We start from the raw sequence: 22,069 nt of genomic DNA, 5'->3' as shown, positions 1-22,069 counted from the left end.
ACTTTGAAGCCAGAAATGACAGCAGAGCATGATGGGGAGTAGAGTGTGAAGTTCTATAACAGAAAAAGCAAAGATGCAAAGAAGAATGTGGGGTTTTCTTTAAGTTTTCACCAAAAGCAAAATGCAAACCTATACTTGGCACCTTTCCTTCTATAAAGGAACGTTGGACCTGTACTTCCTGCAGTCGTATTATGAGACTTCTTGCTTAAGGGCATAAAGGTAGATCCCAAAATGGAACGCAGCCTCAATACGGAAAAATGCTTAGAGAACCTTGAGAAAGACAGACAGAAATAGTTTTTGAACGAGAGGAGTTAAACCATTTAGATGTAATAGGAAGTACATAGAACCACATACTTTTAAGTGCTTTGACACTGCAAACGTATGAAACCGATCGGGCTTTGTAATAAGATGTGGGAGTAGTAGGGACAAACAATAACCTATTAGCCTAATCAGAATCATGGGGTTGGAGGAGCACAAAAACTTTGAAAAAGCACGATATAGTTAAAAAATATGGCTAATTGATATTTAGGACTGGAAAATAATGTTGCAAAATAATGTTGTCAAATAAATTCATACCACTTTTTTTGGGATACAAATGAGTAGATTATGGTGTGCTGGTTATTTTAATACTTTAGATTGCCAGCAGTTTAAATGTTATTTAAAGTTGGAAACATCAGACCTTTGTGCGTGCTTTATTACAGAATTTAGGGAAATTCCAACAAAACATTGTGTAGAATAAAAAAAATTCTGAAAACACAAATACCCAGAGGGTAGTAATAGATTTTTTCAAAATCGGTTTGGTTTATGATGACATTGGTATAACGCACTTAATACGTCCAAATAGTGGAGAGGTGATGGAAATATTCTGGTTTGGGAATTGCTGTGAACACGCTCTTAGGAATTAATTGTGACGCCAGTCAAAAGATTTTCAATGACTACCTGAGACATGTTGCAAACTGTGCTCCAAGATGTTTGAATTGGTGCTTTTTTGGTGTTACAGAAGTGCCCTTGCTGTGCATTCAGAAATATCATGCATGCCCCAAGCGAATCTTATTTACTTCGGACTCCCACTAGTTTGAATGCCATAACATAACATATGTCCAGTTATTTGTAGACACCCACCAGAAGGTAGCTCCTAAATTTCAACTATTTGTGAACATCCTATACAGGTCAACAGGATTTCCATATCTTCCGAGCAACAGGCTGTGAACAGAGAATATATCTTGTATGTGACGGGAAGATGGCCTTTCGCTTCATAGGGGTAATGCTAGCTGTGGCCTGAACAGGTAACACCGGTGGGGGGGTAGGGCCGGGTGAAGGGGAATTTCTATGGATGATGACAAGGGAAAATTAAATAAATAAGTAATTTTCCCACGTCATCGTCTATCGAAATTCCCCCCCCACCCACCCACCAAGCCCCACCGCTCTTACCTGCACGGGGCGCGGTTGGGCAAAGCACAAATAGCTGTAGCAACGAACACAAATTAACACAAACACTCATGTTAGGGATGGTTATGCTTTTTTTTTAGGCCTTATAAAAGGCCACTGTGAGACCATCGCTTCCAGGCGCGCCTCCAGGTTTCATGGCTGTCAGTGCCCATACTATCTCTTCCCGTTCTATCGGGCGAACTAGGAATCCCCGATGAGTGTCAGATAACCAAGGCATGTCAATGTGCGTAAGGTAATCTAGGATACTTTCTTCGGACGTCGGACCTCTTGAGGCATATAGAGCGGAGTAATATTCCCTGAAGTGGTCAGCAACCTGCGTGTCCGAGAGAAGTTACTGCGTCACAGCACATCTCATTTCAGGAACCCCCCTCTCTCCTGGCTCGCCGTGCCATCTGTGCCAATACCGCCCCTGGGCGCTCGCTTTCACCGTACGACCTAGCGAGGCGTATTTCCCTAGGTGTTTGACCTCTGAGTCCGCCTCCTCATGGTATTCCCGCAACGTTGCAGCCAGTTCTTTCGCTAGATCTCCATCAGAATCATGTAATTGCCTACTCTCCAAGTCCCATAGTTTAGATTCAAGTGTCTGCAGCCTGCCCCTAATCGACCTTAGGGGACAACATTGTGACCCCCTAATATATAGTTTGAATGCTTCCCACACACTTTGCACCGATTTCACCAAGCCCTCATTTGTGTCAAAAAACGTCTCGATGGTCGTCGCCAGCTCCTCCTTAAAAGCGATGTCTAACAGTGAGTAGGGGGGGAACCGCCAGGCAAATGGAGGTACCTTCCGCGCTGGCGTGTTCATTGAAATCAAGATCGGTGAGTGATCCGAGTATGTGCGGGGGAGTATCTCGCATTTTTGAATGATGGAGGTTAAATAAGGTGTGGCTAGCCAATAATCTATTCTTGTGTGGATGTTGAATTGTGCTGAGTAGTGTGTGTAGCCTCCCCACTCTGGGTATCTATATCTCCAGATGTCACGTAGGTCCATGTGGGACATCTGTGCCTCCAAAACCCTGGAGGCAGCAGACGGGCGGCGGATTGGTCCATCTGATCTGTCTATGTGTGGGTGTCTAGTCATGTTAAAATCGCCCCCCCCCAGAGTATTTCTCCTCCCGAGTATGTCACAATCTTAGCCGGCAGCTCCGAATAAAAATCTGGGTGGTCATAATTAGGCCCGTACAAATTTATTATATAGAATTCCAACCCCTGCCCTTACATCTCGTGATTGGGTATCGAATGGTTATGTTTTTATTTGAGCGGGGGACAATCACAAAGTGTACACAGCTTGCACATCAATAAGTTGTGAAAAAGAAAGCTGAAGACGCCTCCCCCAAAAATTGTGTGGGAAATTTCTGACAATATTTGTTTTTCTGGATATGTTTGCAAAAATGTATGGTATACTGGGGTTTTCTTCCATAAAATATCCTTTTAATATGTTTTTCTCATGTGCTTGCTGTTTTTAAGTGCTCTGTTTTCTGATATACTTTTTCTTGTGTTCAGTCCCTGCAGACTACAGTAAACGAATTTACCAAGGGGTTCGAGTAAAGCATACTGTTAAAGATCTTCTGGCCGAGAAACGATCCAGGCAGACACCGGGCTCCAGGTTTAATGTAAGTGGTTATTATAATAAATAATATTGCATATTTGGAGAACACAAATCATATCACCCCTTAAGGTTTCAAGGTTCTGGGGGCTCTCGGGGGGATTAAGTGAGCTATTTCCCAGAGTCACATGATGATGAGCTGCTGCCAGGGTCAAACTGTGAGCCCCACGATCCAGAGTCAGCCGCTCTGGCCGCTGTGCCACACCTCTCCTGCCAATACTACACCTATAAAAAACAGCAGCAGATCAACATTTTTCTTAGAAAGGTAGCACCGAACTATAACTGCTGAGTGGGCCTCACCTGCAGTGTTGAACAGGAACTACAAAGTGTGGATTGAGACTATCTGTATCCAAGGAGATTCTGACTTCAGGAGCACCTCCTTGCTCCTCCCACCCGCTCACCAGTTTGTGTTAAGGTTACAAGCCCCTTATATAAGTTTCTTACTGGTTGTTGCATCTGTGCTCTGACTAGGGTTAGAATTTCTATTAGACCTAGGGCTTAGGGGTTGAGTTCTGATTAGCTGACAGGGCTATTGTTTTCGTTGGTTCCTAGGTCTAGGGTTACTATTGGACTTAGAGCTTAGGGTTTGAATTCTGATTGGCAGACAGGGCAAGGGTTCTGATTGGTTCCTAGGGCTAAGTTTTCTATTGGGCTTAAAGTTTAGGGTTTGAGTTCTGATTGAGGGTTAGTGCTAGGGTACTGCTTGGCTCCTATAACTAGGGATATTTTGGACTTAGGGTTTGAGATCTGATTGGCTGATAGGGCTAAGGTTCTGATTGGTTCCTAGTACTAGTGTTCCTATTGGACCTAGGGCTTAGGGTTTGGGTTTGATTGGTTGCTAGGGCTAGGGGTGTGATTCGTTGTTTGGGTCAGATCTCCCATTGGCTCTAAGGTTTTGGCTGGTGTTCTGATTGGTTAGGATTAGAGCTAGGCTTCCCATTGGCAGAAGGTCTCCTGACCTAGGGCTATTTAACCCTAGGGCTCAGGGCGTGTCAGCCCTGGAATTGAGGCTAAGGACAGAGAGGACAAGGGCATTTGCCTGGTTTGGTCGAATCTGGCCTAGGGCGAGAGATGCTGCCCTTTTTTACATTTACCAGTCACCACCTTAGCCCAGCCACAAACATTATGACATACTTTCATCAAATGCACACTACTCTCTTACTCCAAACAAACCCCATCCACATTTCAATGCTTCAAAAACCACTACAGAACCCCAAAAAGCACATCTATGCACCCCTACACCCCAACTGCCACACAAATGGCGTCTTCACTCTCATACAAACTACCACTCTGTCCTATACCACTATCAAATCCACACATCACCAACAAAACACAAACCCACATTATACATAACATTAATCCCTTCAAACACACACTCCCTGTTCATACAAAACACCAGCTCTACGCTCTATTTCTCACAGACCCCACTCCATCACCACCAATCCTATATTCAACCTTCTCTCATGTGATCTGCCAACAACACCCTCCTCCTCTTTTTACCACAAACATGCACCCAAACAATTCCTACACTCTACTCCACCCCACATATGACCTCTTAGTGCTAAAAAATCTAATACAACTCATAAGGCCGGTCCATCCCCTCTCATATACCACATACACTCTTCTCCAAGGCACATCACATCACCTTTACCATTCAACTTCCGCTTACCAGCAGTACATTACATCCAAATCCTTCAAAGAAATTCACTACATCCCTATCTCATCTCGCTACTCCACAAAAACAAAACATAACACACACATCAGCAGATCAAAATCTCCCCCAAAAACAATTTCATACTAAATTCTGTCACAAAATATAGACAAACACCCACTGCTACCCTCATGACTACAGAAATACCTCAGATCTTAAACTAACTTTACTCCCAAATGTTCTATCTTCACCAACACCTACCACAAATACCCCAACACAACAACTCTCATTCACCCGCCTCTCATCCATTGCACAATTTAGAGGCTTTACACATGACACACATGCTTCACCATCACTATCACCATCACCCTCAACCCATACATCTTTCACCCTAAAAAAGGCAAACTAAATAGACAGCAGAACACTTTTCACAACTTACATCTCCTTGTCAATTACACACCTAAACTACTCTACAAAAACAACACAGCTCACCAACTCACTCACAACCACCATCTCCACCACCTGCACACGCCAACCCAACAAAATGCCTTCTAAGGCTGCTGGACGACAATTGCAATATAGACAAACAGCAGTATTGAAATCCTCATACCGTTAATACCAGCACTAATAACACACCTGCTACAAGTTCAAAGATTACTTCTTACTCTTCTACAAAACACGTTTCCACATCTCCACCAAAAAGCAATGTCTATAGGTGGACTAGCTATTATATTATATATTATATATATAGGGTAGGCTAACCCAGACTCTGTATTCCTTCAAACAACTATCACAAAGTGAAGGAAGCAGGCCAGCCAGATGTCCTCTGGTGCTTGTCCACCAAAAATCTTCAAGAACATTCTTTTAACTACCTCTGCTGCCACACCTGAAGGAAGAATCATCAATAATTCTTTAACTGCAGGCATCTTTCCAGAACACGTAAAAAAGCAGACATACGCCCATTATTAAAGAAAACAAACCTGGACTCTCATGGCCCAAACAACCATAGACTGATTACAAATGGACCTTCCATGGGCAAACTGACAGAAAGATCAGCATTCGCATAGATGTCACAATTCATTCAAGATAACTCCATACTTTCCAACTTCCAAATAGGATTCTTCCCAGGAAGAGGTAAAGGATCTGTCCTCATCATCATCTGGGACGACTGTAAAAACACAATAGACTGGAATGGGGTCTTTGCACTACTTCCTTTGGACCTCTCAAATGCCCTCAACACAGTTGACCATAACACTTTCAACTCTAAACAAGGCAGAAAACAAATTAACTGAGATCTTTTAAATTGTAAAAAAATTCTTCATTCCTGCAGCATGTCTCCATAGCGCAAGTTCCCTCGACCAAATGGTGTGAACAACTAGCTTCCTTCATTATGGATAAAATTGCAGAAATCCAAAGTAGCCTTGCAGCAACGACTCCTGCCGACTCTTGTCTCCATCCCTATAATGTTGACCACTGTGAGCTCTCCTCCATTTACTCAATTCCACTTGAGGATTCGAGAATTGCCATTTTAAACCTCAGATCGGGCTCTCTATCTGACCCTGGTCCTCCGTCTATCTTTATAAAGGGAGTGGATGCTATTAACCCAGTGCTGGGATCATTCCCTCTGTTTGGAAGCAGGCCAATATTCTGCCACTTCTAAAAAAAAATAACACAGATCCTACTGTCTCAAATAACTATAGTGTAGGAATAAAGGGAATGGCCCGGCTATCCAAGGGACAGGGCACCAAAATATGTCAAAGAATAAAATATCCCTTGGGTAAGACAATCAAGATCCTAGTCATACATGCTGGACTCACAAATTCATACCTCACCCTTTACTCGTCACTTGTATCATACGTATACTCAAAGATCCTAAATATAAACCACCCCTCAATTATAATTGTGAACAAACCTGAACAATTCAAAATCACAGTGTGGGTATTTATTAGTATCAAATGTCAATTAAAAACATTAAAAACAATACAGCAGAAATATTACTTCATCAGTATTTAAGCACATTATACAGTTCTAAAAAACAAGAAAGAGACTCGAAATCCGTAATGTAATATACAATCATCGGTATGTCAATTCATAGGAATCGGAATAGCAAACGCCAGAATTAAATAGATCCGTTCTGGCACATTGTTCCTTGAATTTAACTTGCAACAGATGCGCGACGCGTTTCGGTGTGTTACTTAATGTGCACCACCTTTATCAAGACTAAATGTTCTTTCTGTCTCTTTAATACCCACAATTTGATTGAACAAATTTTATCTAAACAAACAATAAAAAAGATAAAAACAAAATTACACATCGGCTATTTGAAATTGTTCAGGCTGTGTTATTATACAATGACTATACAAAACTATTCAGTGTTCATTATTGTTTTCACATTACATTTTAACAAACCCATTTTTAATTGTCCTCTTTTCATTATCATTATAGAAGGATTTGTTTCTCTTTTACCAAAGCCACTATTACATGGCTACATATTCAACCAATGACAATTCCTGTTCCCCAGGGCACAATATCACCCTACATTTTGTTCACATTATTTAAAAAACAACTTTGCCCCGCATGCCTATGTACCTATATGGGCCCGATTGTAAACATTGTTTAAAAAACTATTAAAGGTTTGCACACAATTTTTCTATATATATATATATATATACACAAACATTTGATAACCTATACTGAAAAACATTTATTACATCATATTATTCATCCTATCCCCCATGTGGATTTCCTTTTGCAAATCACATTCCTAAAGGATCATAATTCTTCATTCATCCAATACCAAACTTCCATCATTCTCTATTTCTAATACACAGGTATCACTCTCTCAGTATGTATGTCCAGCGCCCAGGCGTGTGCTGCTGTTGCTGTGAACAAAGCCCGGAATACATGATTTTGTGGCTATGACGTTTTCTTTTAAGCATAATTATGGCATTGCTGCACTTGGCATATAATACTCGTCTGAACAATTTTAATGACAAAAGTAGTTTCTCGTAAAAACGGATCACAATTTACGAAAAACGCTGCAGTACATGTTGCCGCACAGTGGTAGGCCTTTTGGCATGCACAGGCATGTCACCTTTCAGCTCCTGATTGCAGTATTTATGTGTTAAACTGATATTAATGTGGTAAAACCCCCAGTGCTTAATTTGTGCCGGTGCTTAGCACCAGCACTTATTTATTAGAGCCGGGTCTACAGCTGAGTGCCAACTCACATCAACCACTGCATGACAGGAAATGACTGCAGCATTCCTACTCTTTCTCCCGAGTCCCTGGTGAAGAGTGCTGCTGAGGCAGTGCCGTGCTTCAAACATTTATGTTTGGAGCTGAGGTGGGGGCAGGAGACCTTGGCTGACGGATCGGATTTCACCGAATGCATAGATTTAACATAATTTTTTGTGCTGCCGTGCACTTGGAATTCCATGATCAGTGGAGTTAGGAGAGACTCGTAGTATGGCATGTGTTCGGTACATTAAACTGCAAATATTTGTATTGTTAACACTGGGGCTTAATTGTTTGCATTAGCATTGTCGAATGTCAAAAGAATCAAGATGTTGTAACTTAGGAAAAGGAGTTTCCCGGCATAATTAAGGCCTGTGACTGGAAGGCAGCACACCTGCTTCGAACAGCAGTTATGGGTGTATATTTTAAGATAAAAGACAGCGCCTACAATAAATGCATACCAATTTGCCACTGATTGGCCAGCATTTGGTACTGTGGGGCTGCGGCATCTGCCGCAGCGTGCGTAACCTTTTAAAAAATTCCACGCCCTGCACACACGCACGAGTCACGACGCACCAGCACCGCCTAACTCAAACGCCATGTCGTTTTATGCAAATCTGAAGAAGGAAGGTTTAAATCAGCAGTTCTCATCCAAATTCATCATGCTTTAGTCAGGGCCGGACTGGGAACCAAAACCAGCCCTGGCAAAGTGGTCGGCCGACCCGCTCCCTCTCCCCCCGGGCGGCTGTGGGTGCCGCCGAGATCTTTGCCAGGGCCGGGTTTCAGGCGATTTTGTTACAGGGCCGCAAAAACGGCCCTGTAACAAAATCGACCCCCAGGGGCCGAAATCCGGCCCCCACCCGTGCCACGCACCGGGGGATTGCCCGGTGCCCGCTACGGCCAGTCCGGCTCTGGCTTTAGTTAGAAGTGATCTGAGTCTGGATTCTTTGAGTAGCTGCTTAAAACCACAAATGGAGGTGTTCGTCTCATCTCCACTGAGCTTTAAAGGTTCTGCTGCATTTTAAATGAGGTGGCTGTCAGCAGTGTCCAAAATGCGAATACTTATCAGGGAAAGCAGTATGCAGTGACTTAAAAAGTACTTCGGGGCAGATTTATGAGGCCCTTGCGCCACGTTTACGCCGCTGTTGCGTCACGCAAAGCGGCGTAAACGTGGCGCATCCCTACGAATGATTTACAACGTGACGCATCTAGGCAGATGCGTCACGTTGTAAAGCCCTGCGCCGCTTGTGGGCGTTCCGGCGCAGGGTGGGCGTTCCGGGGCAGGTGCGCATCGCAAAAGTGGCTGAGTGAAATCTATAAGATTTCACTCAGTCACTTTCAGGCCAATGCTGCGTCAAAAGCCTGCGCCTGCTTGAAGCAGGCGTAGGTCTTGACGCAGCATTGTTAAGATGGGGCACCCCCGAGCCATGCTGGAGCTGCGTCACGCTTGCGACGCAACTCCAGCAATGCGCCACCTTTACGGCACAGATGCGTCGCGCATCTGTGCCGTTTTTGCCCCATGGTGCGCCGCATTATAAATGCGGCGCACCATGGGTGGCGGAGCTGTGGCGCACTGTGGCGCACATTAACTGGCGCATCCCTGGGGATGCGCCAGTTAACATAAATCTGCCCCTTCATCCTTTAGTAGGGGAACGGGTATTTTGTATTGAGAAAAGGTATCAAAAGTATAAATCGATAGTGCGAGTGTCACGCTGGTTTTCCGAGAATTGTATTGTAAATATATCAGCCGTGCAACTAAGTTTTTCATCACCTGTCAAAAGTGCGGGGCTCTCATCTATCCCGCTCAGGCAGTCCATGGAATCGGTTTCTCTATCCTTGGGCACAGCTATTTTTTGGGGGGGGGGGGGGGGTTGGGGGGGAATTGGCGTGCAGCAATTCCTCTGCTGACTGAGTGTGCCGCAGCCAGTACGTGCTTTCACAGGCAATGCCACAAATTACTAATGATTACAATATGCTATGCTAGAAACCAGGATTTGGGTTTGTGATGCTAGAAGTGCTGTGATGATGATTGTAGGAATAATAACACTAATGTAGCACACAGTAGCATTTGTCTGGTCTCTAGGCCCTGATAACTATAATAATACTCATCCTACTTATGTAGCATAAAATTCAATTTTTGTATGTTTATTTGTGTCAGACTGTGACAGGGATCATATACTACCTGAAGGAAGTGGGAACTGTTCACTAGCCTCTTTTCTTGCTAATCACAGAGTCTGTTTGTGCCTAGTTGCTGGTGTTTTTTTCCTTCACCGGAGGTTTTTAAACCAACCATATCTTGTCCCCAGCACCAAACAACGCACCAGGGTAGAGCAGTGGTTGAAGTGGTGCAATCTGCCTTGCCCACATAATATTAACATGTAAAAATGACAAAAGAGTGAAGTACTGCTTCAAAATGTGCAACCATTATGATGCATAATTTGCCTTTTCTTACTACATAAATTACTCAACCCTGTGCATAATGTTTTCCTTTCTGTGGTATAATCCCACTGACCCTGGCGATGAGTCAGTTGCCACAGTGTTTGCATGTTTGACCTACCCAGGGAGGCACCTGCTTGCAAGGAACAGAGCACACAAGGTGGGGAGGATAGAAGAGAGTGATATAGATTGCGATGAACGTGAAGATGGTAAACTATGAATAAAGATTTCACACATTTGTCAGCCACCGGATAGTAAGTGGCAGATCTTCCCCAGCACCCAGAGATCTCATGGCTGCACGGAGTGGCCCTTGTTGTGTCTTTTTTTCCTCTAGTGCAGGCAAGAGCAAGGTGTTCTATTATGTCTCTCCACACCCATTACCAGGTCAATGCAAACTCAAACAGGAAACAGATACATTGTTTTCACTCACACTTCCTGTCATGCCATAAATCAAATGCCTGCCCCGTAGACTGATCCCTGTGATGGACACTGGCAACAAAGCTAATCGTTGAAGGGGGCAGACCCAAAGTTCCATTCGCTATGTATTAGTTTCGAGCTTGAATTAAAATAAACCTAAAACCTTCAGCAAAATGGGAATTTTGTATTATTTACTTGAGTGCAAGAATTGGTCGGCCACTTGAGAAGATGAGTGAAAAGTGTTTTTGTGTAGGGAAAAAGCTATTGGACTATATGAGATATTACTTAGGTTTTATTGGGAATAACACAATTGTATGCAAAAATCCTAAAAAAAGTTTTCAGCAGAAAAGATAAAGAAGAGGGTTACGGAAGGGTCAGTGGTGGAGGTCCTCCCTTTTCAAAACTACAGAACCAAAACGGAATGCTTCCGTATTTTAAGAGTCTTGATTTTCAGAGGATCCATTGAAATCCATTTGATTTGAATTATTTTATCATTTCCAGTAGACATCATTTTAATATGTGCTGTTCTTGCCTCTAACTTATAAATCTCCCAGTGGACACAATGGGTCGGTTGCTAAATTTTTAATAGTGTATCAAAGCAGACTTTGGGCCTGACTTAAAGTTGGTTGATGGTTCCCCGTCTTGTCAGGGAGGTGAAGGACATTATCTCCAACATTTGATGGACTATGCCTGCCAAATTTAGAAATGACCACTGACCTATCAGTCATCTATCTACATTGAAAGGAATCACTGTCTCTTTAGCACTCACAATGTACAAAAAAATTGGTGGATGGCCACCTTTGGTTTTGATGGCTGTTCACCAAACTTTTCCAAAGCTTTTGTTTTTCACAAACAAATTTCCTAAGTGGGAGTTATCTGGAAAGGCTACTACATCACATTTGCAATGGAGCACTCTGTACACTATATTCTAATCAGGCCCTCTGTTTAGTGACAAAAAACAAGATGTTTTGAAGCCTGTGGAATGACTCCGCCAATTTCACCAAAAACAAACCTAAGTTGAAGTATTCAGCAGAGGCAGCAAGGCAATATTTTGGTCTCCAAGCTGTGCAGGTGCACGCTATTTATGGCCCGTCAACACAATAGCACATTGGGTTGGCTTCCCTCTTTGTTTGCCTGCCGTAAGTGACAAAGACCAGCGCATCAACAGGACAAACAGTATCAAATTTGCTGAGCCAGGTAGGACAATAGGTTCTTAAAAGAAAGTTACAGCACAGGGCGAGGCTCAAGTCAGACATGACTATAAACAGCACCCAGTTTATTAGTTCAGCTTAAGCCCTTCATCAATTGGGCTCCCAGTGTTGAATCAGCGTCTGGAGGAGTACCTGCCCCCCACTGATCACCAATCCCAAAGCCCATCGCAGCACATGATATTCAAAGCAGCCACATGAAAAGAACATCCAGTCATCCTTTTGTCACCAGCATTTGTATGTATAAGGACTTGCGGTGAAGTCAAGGAAATTTGTAAAGGACAAAATCTATAGAAAGAGCAAGTGTGAGGGTTTTTGTTGAAGACAAACAACACCCCCAAGGCAATTCGTCTGAGTTCGGTGTATGCAAAAAGATATACACACACACACACACACATATATATATATATATATATATATAGTTAATTGTCCATGTCAACAAGGGGAATACATTGCATTAGTGCGGACTCTATGGGCAATTGATGTCTTTGCATCTTGTAGCACAATATTGCCCACGTAGGTTGGTACCATTTAGAAAGACACCAAAAAGGCATAACACCATTGCCAGTCTCAGATTAGGAGCATGTGAATCAGAACGGGCAACGTCCTATTGACGGTGTCTCTTAGCCTGTTGGCAAGGGTGTAAACCTGTCTAAGGATGGGAGAATCACTGCTCCAAGAGATTCACTCCTGGATGTCCCCGGGGAAGGCATGGGTGGGAGGTGTAAGCAATCACATCTTATAGAGAAAATGTTTTCAAGTCAGAAAAGTTAAAAAGTGAATGTTCCAAAGATGGCGATTGAGGCCTACATACAAAAACGAAAGAAGGCGCAATGGGAAGATCTAAAATGAAAGTTATTTTAAAGCTGATGCCTTACACAGGAAGGTACAACAAATAAACCTTAAGAAATGCACTGAAAACATATAAAAGAAAGTGGTACTAAACCGTGACTAATAAGGTACGACTGACAAGCTACTATAGCTAGGAAGTACTAAATGCAGACGTCGTTCAGATCAACAGTTGAATGGCTGAAGTGCAGCATTTCTACCCCTTGATTCCCCTTTATGCCTTTGCCTATACCTCAAATTGATTCATTCGGTCCACTTGGCAAGAGTTCATTCCTCGTTTCACGCCAGCATCATTCTATAGTTCCTGTTTTTTGTTCTTTTATTGAGCAAGTGGTTCGTTGACCTTGAGTGTATAGCAAACAAGGTAGTAACGGACAGAGCAGGGAAGTGGCCAGCAGGATTGTTTATAGCGGGTCATGGCTCCAGTAATGACAGCGAAAAATAAGAGTGGCACTAAGGGTGGATTCCGTATCTGAAATTTAGAGACAGAAATCACAGAATAAGTTCAGGTTTTTTGAAGATGAATAGCATTGTGGTTTTTTGATTGCTATTGTCTTTTTTCGAGTCACGCACTACTATGCAAAAAATGGCACATGTTAATCCACCCAACCAAAACCTGGTACACAATATGCAACTTTAGAGTGGGTTTATAGGGTATTCAATGGATATTTGAGAAAACTGAGTGACAAATTGTGTTCTTTGAGCACGTGAGGATGTCCCAGGGGTCCGCCATTCCTGCACCCTATTTAGCGGTAGGGGCGGCACCAGGTTTATATCAGCAGAGTATCAGCTGGTTCCACCGGCATAAATCTTATTTATACATGGCTGTCTGATTACCGCTGGGCTGCCAGGTCATATTGGTGGTCACCATGCCATTTTTAGGGCTGGTCCCTGGCAGGCAAGTTAAACAATGACCTGATGTGCAGGAAGATAACTCTGTGCACCATATCTAGTGTTTTTTATGTTTCCCGAAAACAAACTTTCACTTTCATAATTTTGTTTTGAAAACAAAAAAAACAAAAAAAAATGTTGCTGAGCATACACAACAAACAAGGCACCTGCTTGGCAAAGTCCATAGAAATCCATATGTGCATGGCAGGGATCTCTAAATCTGAAGGAAGTTTTCCACCAGGGTGGCAGATACCTTAGCCTCTGTTGACCTTATTGGCTACCAGGACACCCAAAAGCATCAAAATGACCCAATTAAGCTGTAACATTGAGGAAAACTAAATATCATTGGAATTCAACTTAAGGCTCTGCCTGCGATTGTCAGTTTCACAGGATCCTGCTCCATTGAAGCTAGTTGTGGCTTGTGTGGTGCTTCCCGTTTGGGAGATTAAGAGGTGTCAACAGTCTATTAAAACAGATTTACCTTCTCTCTTCCACATACTGGATGCAAACTTCACAGACATCTGACAATTAAAGGAGTGCAACACATAAGTGAAAAGACGACACAACGCAGTGAGTAAGAGTTGTGTTTATTGTCTACAACGTCCTCCAGATCTCGGCAGCAACTGCAGCCCAAGAATCTACAAGCCATGCAGGAATACAAGGTAGAACCTTACGGGAATCTAAAGTAGAACCCTACAACCAGCACGAGTATAAGAGAGATCCCAACACACCCCCATTCCTTCATAATTAACAATAAGAAAACAGAGATAAAGAGAAAGGGAAAGATAAGGAAAAAACAAGAAGAGAAGAAAATAAAAAAAACAGAAAGAGCAACAACTGAAGGAAAACAAATTACAACATTTTATTATCTTGAAATTTGACAGGAACAAACTTCAATCCCCTTCCCATGAGCTTTGGTAGGTACAACAACTGGAGGGGAATGAATACCTAATTTCTTGTTGACACAATCAAGCATGGTCTTGGCACAATGGAAATGGTACTCTTATTCCAAACCCTCCCGTCCTCCAACACAACATCATGATCTCTTACAACAGACACTTTCTTGGGAGAAGAAAACCGAGACTCCCCATTGCGAAGAAATCCAGGCTTTTTGATTCTGATCCAATCTCCCACTTTGACCATGAGCGAACTGTGAAAGGGGGGCCTAGTGTCGTACTTGGCTTGGACGGCAACCCTGACATCAGTCACATCTGACAAATTCTTGACATCCACAACTCTCCTGGACATCCACTCCTCGTTCAGTTTAGAACCAGCCACCCTTCCAGGCAATAAAGTAAATGGAGCAACTCCAGTGGAAACATGGGGAATGGTCCTTACTGCCCACAACATGTCACTGACAGCCCGCCGACAATGCAACCCATTAATTAAGGCCAATTGTAAGTGCTCCTTAATAACACTGTTGAAGTGCTCAACCAAACCGTTGCTGCGAGGGTGATAAAGGGACGTAAGGATATGTTTTATACCAGCATCCTTGAGGAATTTCTCAATCTCGGAAGAGACAAGTTGTGTGCTGTTATCAGATACTAACTCCTCCCGGAAACCTTCCCTAAGAAAAATATCTTTCAAAGAATTGAAAACCGAAAAAGAGTTAGCATTGTCGACAAATCTGACTTCTGGCCATTTGGACAATTAGTCAATTAAGACAAGAGCATACTTTGGGGAACTACCAATGAGGCCCAACGGTCCAGCAATGTCAAATGCTAATTTAGTCCAGGGAGTGTTCTTTACTACCACAGGTTTAACAGGAGAAGGACGAGTAATCTGAGATTTGTGGCTGATGACACACGCACAACAGTCACGGACAAAATGTTCAACATCCTTATCTAGGGCTGGCCACCAAAAATCTTGTCTCACCCTGCGCTTCATGGCTCAGATGCCAGGCTGGCCTTCCTGACCAAATTCAAAACTCTCTTGCGAATGGGAAAAGGAACAACTAGCAAACCACCTCTTCTTAACACCCCATCCACCACAGATAACTCATCTTTGAATCCCTCATAGGGTATAAACTCAGAAGGGCAATCTTAATCTCCGGGCCACACACCAGTTAACAGGTCGATGACTCTCACAACATCTGCTTCTTGAGAAATACCCTCCAACCACTCTCGTTCGGAAAGGGCACAACCCACAGTGCCTTCTAAAGAACACACCATACAAACAACTTCCAAATCATCACACTCAGAAATGTTATCCTCATTGGACAGAGGTAGAGTCTGGACAAGCAACCGTCCACAAGGTTTTTTGCACCAGCTACGGGCTCAAGCCGATAGAAAAAGAAGCCTTAGGCATGTGGTGGGGTGTTCAACACTTCAAAAATTTCCTTCAAAAAGGATTGGCCTGAGTGCTGGGAATGTGCGCTCCCAGAGAGACTGGGAGCCTGTGCTTTGTTGTCTCCAGCCAGAAATGCAGCTGAGTTAGAGACAGTTCAGTGCGCATGTGGGTTTGGGCAGCCGCAGTGCTGCCCACCACTCCCTCGCTTGACTGCCCCTGCCTCACGATTGCCCTGCCCCCAGGACGTAGCACGTACAAGTTGAGAAATAAAACGATAATAAGCTTCTTTTATTATCGTCTTATTTTTCAACTTTTGAGGGTGGTGGGGAGGGGGCGACCCTCCTTTGCCTTAACAGAGGAGCCGCCAGTTAGAGATGAAGCATATTCTTCATGGAGAAGGCTCTTTAAAGGTGGCCTATTTGCACTTTACCACAGAAACGCAAAATATCACCTCCATGAAAGAATCCACATTGCTCAAAGTTGAATGAACTGTTAGTGACTGTTACTAGTCTTCTGAGCAGAGATGCATATTTCTAATTGTCAGTAAGAACGCTGGTAAACTCCGCTACACTGCGGAAATAGCTTCGTTTTGTCCTGAACTCCGCAACAAAAAGCGAAATGTGAAGTGAAGGAAGCTCCGTGAACTCAGCCGGAGGAGCGGTGTGCAGTGCACACGGTTAATACAAATCCCTTTAACAATCTGTCCCTTCTGGGAAACGGCCTTTAAAACATGGGCAGAGCCACATGGGCCGTTTCCCCGGATACTTTTTAGGGCTCGGGGGGCTCAGGGTAGTTTTTATGGATTGGGGGATCAGGTTAGTTTTTATGTCTCAGGGGCAGGGTAGTTTTTAAGGGCTTTGGTCGTTTTCAGGGCTCAGGGAGGTCGGGGACGTTTTTAGTGCTCAGGGGGGGGTCAGCGTAGTTTTACGGGCTTGGAGGGCAGGGTGGTATTTAGGGCTCAGGGGGAGGGCTTGGTGTGAACTTTACCACAAATATCCCTACACCACAAAATGATGTGGTAAAGGCAAGTGTGGTAAAGACATGCATGGTAAGGGAATGCGTTGTTCAGACACATTTGTGGTTAGGGCAGCATTGAAGAGGAATGCGTGGTTTAGCCATATATGCGTCTATCATACAACCAACCCTTCTTTCTCTCCGGCTCTTTGCCATATAACAGATCTCTTTTTTGTCTGCACCTGTCTCTCCCCTCCCACCTATTCCTTTTCATCTATATTTGGTTGTTTGCTCTGTATCCTTCTCGTACCTGTATCACTATTGCTTTTTTTCTGCATGTCTTTCTCCCTTCTTCTCTCTTATCCTTTTCTAGAACCTTCTTTCTAAATTTATTTTCTCAGTACTTTTCACTCCTTTTCCTTAATTCTCTCTCAAGGTAACCGCAACTTTCATCTGCGTGTCTGTCCCAAATACTTTCTATTATTGGCCCTGTCACTGTTCTTTTGAGGACCATCTGAAGAGAGTCTGAATTCAAAATGATGACTGATGTTAAGTGAACTCAAATGATGATGAATAGAGATTTGTACAGCGCACAACTACTCGTGGGTGTGTCCAGGTGTGAAAAAAGGGCTGGACACATTTCAAGCACCATCAATCATGTAAACCTAATTAGAACATTGGAATGTTGGGAGCTCTATTGAAAACAATGGAGTGTTTCCCTGGCATATAATGGCTGGTATAAGCCTGGAGCTCCAACATTCCAATGTTTCTTTGTTCACAGCTCTGGCTGTGAACAAAGGCATGGAGTCTGAGGGGTTTCCAATCCCCTTACGCTCCCATAAGGCTTTGTTCTTTTTTGTTAGAACATTCTGCCCTCTAGTGGCAGAATGTTCTAATAGCCTTATAGCCCTTCCTAGCTGGGCTATACCGGCTATTAAAGTCCCTCTCCCTTGTTTAACGCTGGAGAGGGCCTTTAATAGCCGGTATAGCCCTCTACGGTGGGCTATAAGGCTATATGACATTATGCCGCAGCATAATATTTCACAGGAGTTCAGGATTATGGTTACTGTTATCAATGGTAAATTATGGGAAGTTAACTTGGGTTAGGGGTTCAACAGTGGACTCATTAATTAATATGTCTGCGTTTTTAAGCTACCTAATTCACAACAATGTTATGTTCATCCGATTAAACTGGAGAACAATGCATCTCTCTCTCTCGTCTGAGTACAATTAAATGAAAACCATAGAATATGTGCTATGAGGGACCAATTCAGCTATGCAGCTATGCATGTGCAAATGGGGTGTGTAATGCATTAGAGTGATGACATGAACAGTTTCAACTATGCAGCGCCTCTTTATCCAGGAAAGACACTCAATAAAGCATAAGCTGGCAAGGAATTAACTATTAGGTCCTCATTATCCTGGAGATGTGCTTAGTGTGAGAACAAATCCAGCCCATTGACACCACCAAGGGCCAGATGTAGGTCACCAAATACTGGTCGGTATTTGGTGATTGAGATGTAGGGGGCCTTAAATTTACCAATTCGGTATATTTACAGAATCGGTAAATTTACAGATTCTGTAAATTACCAAATCGGTAAATATACCGAATTTCACATTTGTGATGTAGGTGGCACTGAAAACAGTGCCACCGGCCCTTAAGTATCCGTTATTTACCATGACCTACTATGTCATGGTAAATAACGAATTCCTGTGTACATGCACATCTGTGCATGTACACCTGTGCCATGTGGCACACATACATGCCCTAAGGGCATGTATGTGTGCCACAGAGCACACAAGCCAGAATCGGGTGCAACAGGGTGTCAAAGTGACACCCTGTCCCCCTTGCAAATTCGGTATTATTACCGAATCGGTATTTACCGATTCGGTAATTGACATTGATTCCTATGGGCCTCAAGGCCCATAGGAATCAATGCCAATTACAGAATCGGTAAATAACGATTAATTAATTACCGAATCATACCGATTCGGTAATTAATTTGGTAAAATTACCTACATCCCAATTGCCAGTTCTTAAATACCGAATCGGTATGATTCGGTATTTAAGAATCGGTAATCTGGGATTACCAACATCGGGCCCCTAATCTTATAAATGCTTAGTAGCGAAATAGATCCAACTATACAACAGCTCTTTATTCAGGGGAGGAGCGTACCAATTATATGAAAAAGAGAGACAGCCTACCACTGAAGCAGTCAAGCTTGAAGGTAGCAAAATCACTATATTTTTTTTGCATCAAAACCTGCCACCTGGGGAAGGCAGACAAAACCATCCAAACCAGATTATGGAGGAAAATCTAAAAGTTGCACGAAATCAGCTACAACTGAAGGGGGATTCAACCAGAAACGTGCATCAATGGAAAATTCACCATCACCGAATTGAAATAAACACCTCGGCCACGGATAGTCTGAGCTCCAGCCCTCACGTGAAATGGAAGGTGAGAAGGCTGTGCCTGGGCAATCGAGACAAACTACTGAGGACCAAGCACCATGCATGTCTCAACAGCAGGAACCTTAACGTTCCCAACTATTTTGCCAATATTATTAGTTAGATTCAGCTCAATTTATGAAGATGTCGGCAGCAGGCATATAATCTCACAAAGGTAAATTTCCCATTGAACTGTGCCCCTAGAAAAACTATAGGAGTGAAGCATTATGCGTAAAATGTAGGCCCTTTCTTGACTCTGCTCCAGGCCTGCCAAACAAAGGAAATATAATCCCATACTGAAATTTGGAGATGTCCTGATTTGGCGTTGCCTCAGCAAGGCTGGTGGGATTTGGGCAGTGTCAGCCACTTACTGATCATGCATTGCTGGCTTGAAAGCACTCTTACTAGGAGGATCATTTAGAATTTGGTGGATCAGTACATTCTCATTAATTGGTAGCTACACCTTTCTGCGAAACTAATGAGCTGTCCGACAACAGTCTCTGCCATTGTCAATTCCGAACCTGATGGCTCATTCGCTAAAGGATTGCCAGGTTACATTGATGTTCTTCCGGCTATAGTTAAGGCAGTGCAACCATCATTTCTACCTGGGACCACCAATCAAGATATTGCAGTCAAGCTTAGAGAAATCACAAAATGGTCCACAATGGGGCCTTTGGTCACTTGTTGTGCAAGAACAAACTCCTGCATGGGAGTTTGATCTGGCTCAACAAAGTACTCTGTTGAGTGTGAGCATTGAGCATAGTGGCCACTCAGAAGTGTTCAGTGTCTTCAGCGGGGAGACTGCAGCTACAGATTCATCGAAGACACAGAGATCCTTTCCTGTTTGACAAGGATTTCTAAAATTAGCAGTTGGTCCTCCCCTTGGCAAAACATGCCATAGCATCGGTTGACCTGGTTCTCCATCTAGGTGTAAAAGGGGCCCACCAATAAATAAAATGTATTAGGCTTTCAATGGGGCATATTCCCAAGCAATAGCGATAATTATCGCTATTGCTTGGTTAGAGACAAAAATTTACCGCTGAGCTGCGGCGATTTTTATCGCAAATAATCCTTGGTATTACCAAGGTTTATCGCAAATGCGATAAAAATCGGCCGCAATGCATGAATATCGCTGAAAAGTCAGCGATAATTATGCATTACCGAGCTAATGCTCTTAGCCATGTTATCCACCTCCCATTGGATAACATGGCTAAGAACTGCTCAGGGCAGGTGTTAGCTTTTGGAGATATTCGTGCTTAGCGCGAATATCTCCATAAGTTGGTAATAGGAGATAGCGATGTTAGCAACTGTTTCCAGTCGCTAACATCTTGGCACGCCCACTTTGCATGTCATTAGTGATAAATATCACTGACATGCAAAGTGGGGCCCAAGATGGTCGCTATCTCCTACTAGCTGTCGCTAACTGGTGTTAGCGACAGCTAGGTAATAGGGAGATCATTTTATCTCTGCTTTCTTGGCTTTTAAAGCCAAAAAAGCGGAGATAAACCCCCTTGATAATATGCCCCAATGTTCTTTATCAGACTAAGAAGCCTTGAGGAACATTCAAGATGGCTGCCAGAACATTTACCTAAGTAATGCAGCTGTACCTGACCCAGACAATTATGCTGACATTGCTTTGTGTTATTTTTGTCCTGACGTTGTCTGAAGACAGCTGCTTAAAATACCATGAACAAGCCCATATGAAACATTCCAACTCATGAAAAATACATGCAAAAAATGCAAAGAGAAAATAGCATATTTATTTTTCTGAGTTCAAAGTGTTAAAAACGAATTATGGGCTCTCCTATATGGAAGTGCAGAGAATAATGGCGCACATCTAATTACAAATATGTTGTGCTTGGCTTGATACACAGAAATACATAGCTCTACCGCAGGTAGTGCAAGATAAATGCAATGTTTAATGTCAAACATTTATGTTGGTGAAATGCCAAATTAAACAAAATGTACCAGCCCACCTGATTGAAGTTCCAGATGGGCTGTGCTCCTTCCAGGTTCTGCCATCAAGGTGAACTAGGAATATCAAAAAAACTGAAAAACCTAATTAGGCCTGGATGCTGATCATACCTCATGTATAACTAGGCCCCACAAATACAGAATGTATATATACAAATGTGTCAGCAAAGAAAGACCTAATTTACTTATTGCCCGGATTTCAGCCCAGCTTGTTTCGCAAACATCAAGCCCCTAGTGATAGCTGGCACCGTTGTGGTGATTCCATCTCTGATTTGTAACATATTTAAAAAATAGTTATCCTACACTGCTTAACAGAAACTGGAATGAATAGTTTCTGATGTTTCTAAACAACAACATTCAAGGTATTAATCTACTTGTAAAACATATTTTAAAATCCGCCTTTTTCCCTGGAGAAGCTCAAGATAAAATGTCAAGGCTGTCAGTGAAGAATGCTTATTTTCAATGCATCTCTCAGTGAGACTCTCTGTGGTCCTAATTTTGTAGCCCATGCAGATAACATTTAATGAGCGATTGGTATAGCTTATTTTTTTAACATAGGTTGGGGATACATACATCATTCTGTAACATTTTTTCATGGTGAAGGAAGAAAAGGCATCATCTCCACCCTTAAGTTCCCTCAGTCACTTCATTTTACTATT

At 42.9% G+C, this 22,069-nt stretch overlaps 1 protein-coding gene across 1 annotated transcript in view; it reads left to right on the top strand.

Annotated features, from left to right (window-relative positions):
* The window catches only part of POU2AF2 (POU class 2 homeobox associating factor 2), a 113,113-nt gene that overhangs the window by 4,622 nt on the left and 86,422 nt on the right, over positions 1 to 22,069 (top strand). The window contains exon 3 of the mRNA XM_078683408.1: positions 2,917 to 3,062. Within this exon, the coding sequence (XP_078539534.1) occupies positions 2,917 to 3,062 (146 nt within the window). The remainder of the gene's footprint in view (positions 1 to 2,916; positions 3,063 to 22,069) is intronic.

The sequence above is a fragment of the Lissotriton helveticus genome, chromosome 3_1 (genome assembly GCF_964261635.1).
Source record: "Lissotriton helveticus chromosome 3_1, aLisHel1.1, whole genome shotgun sequence".
In the NCBI taxonomy this organism is placed as follows: domain Eukaryota; kingdom Metazoa; phylum Chordata; class Amphibia; order Caudata; family Salamandridae; genus Lissotriton; species Lissotriton helveticus.
This window is presented reverse-complemented; position numbering and strand designations above follow the sequence as displayed.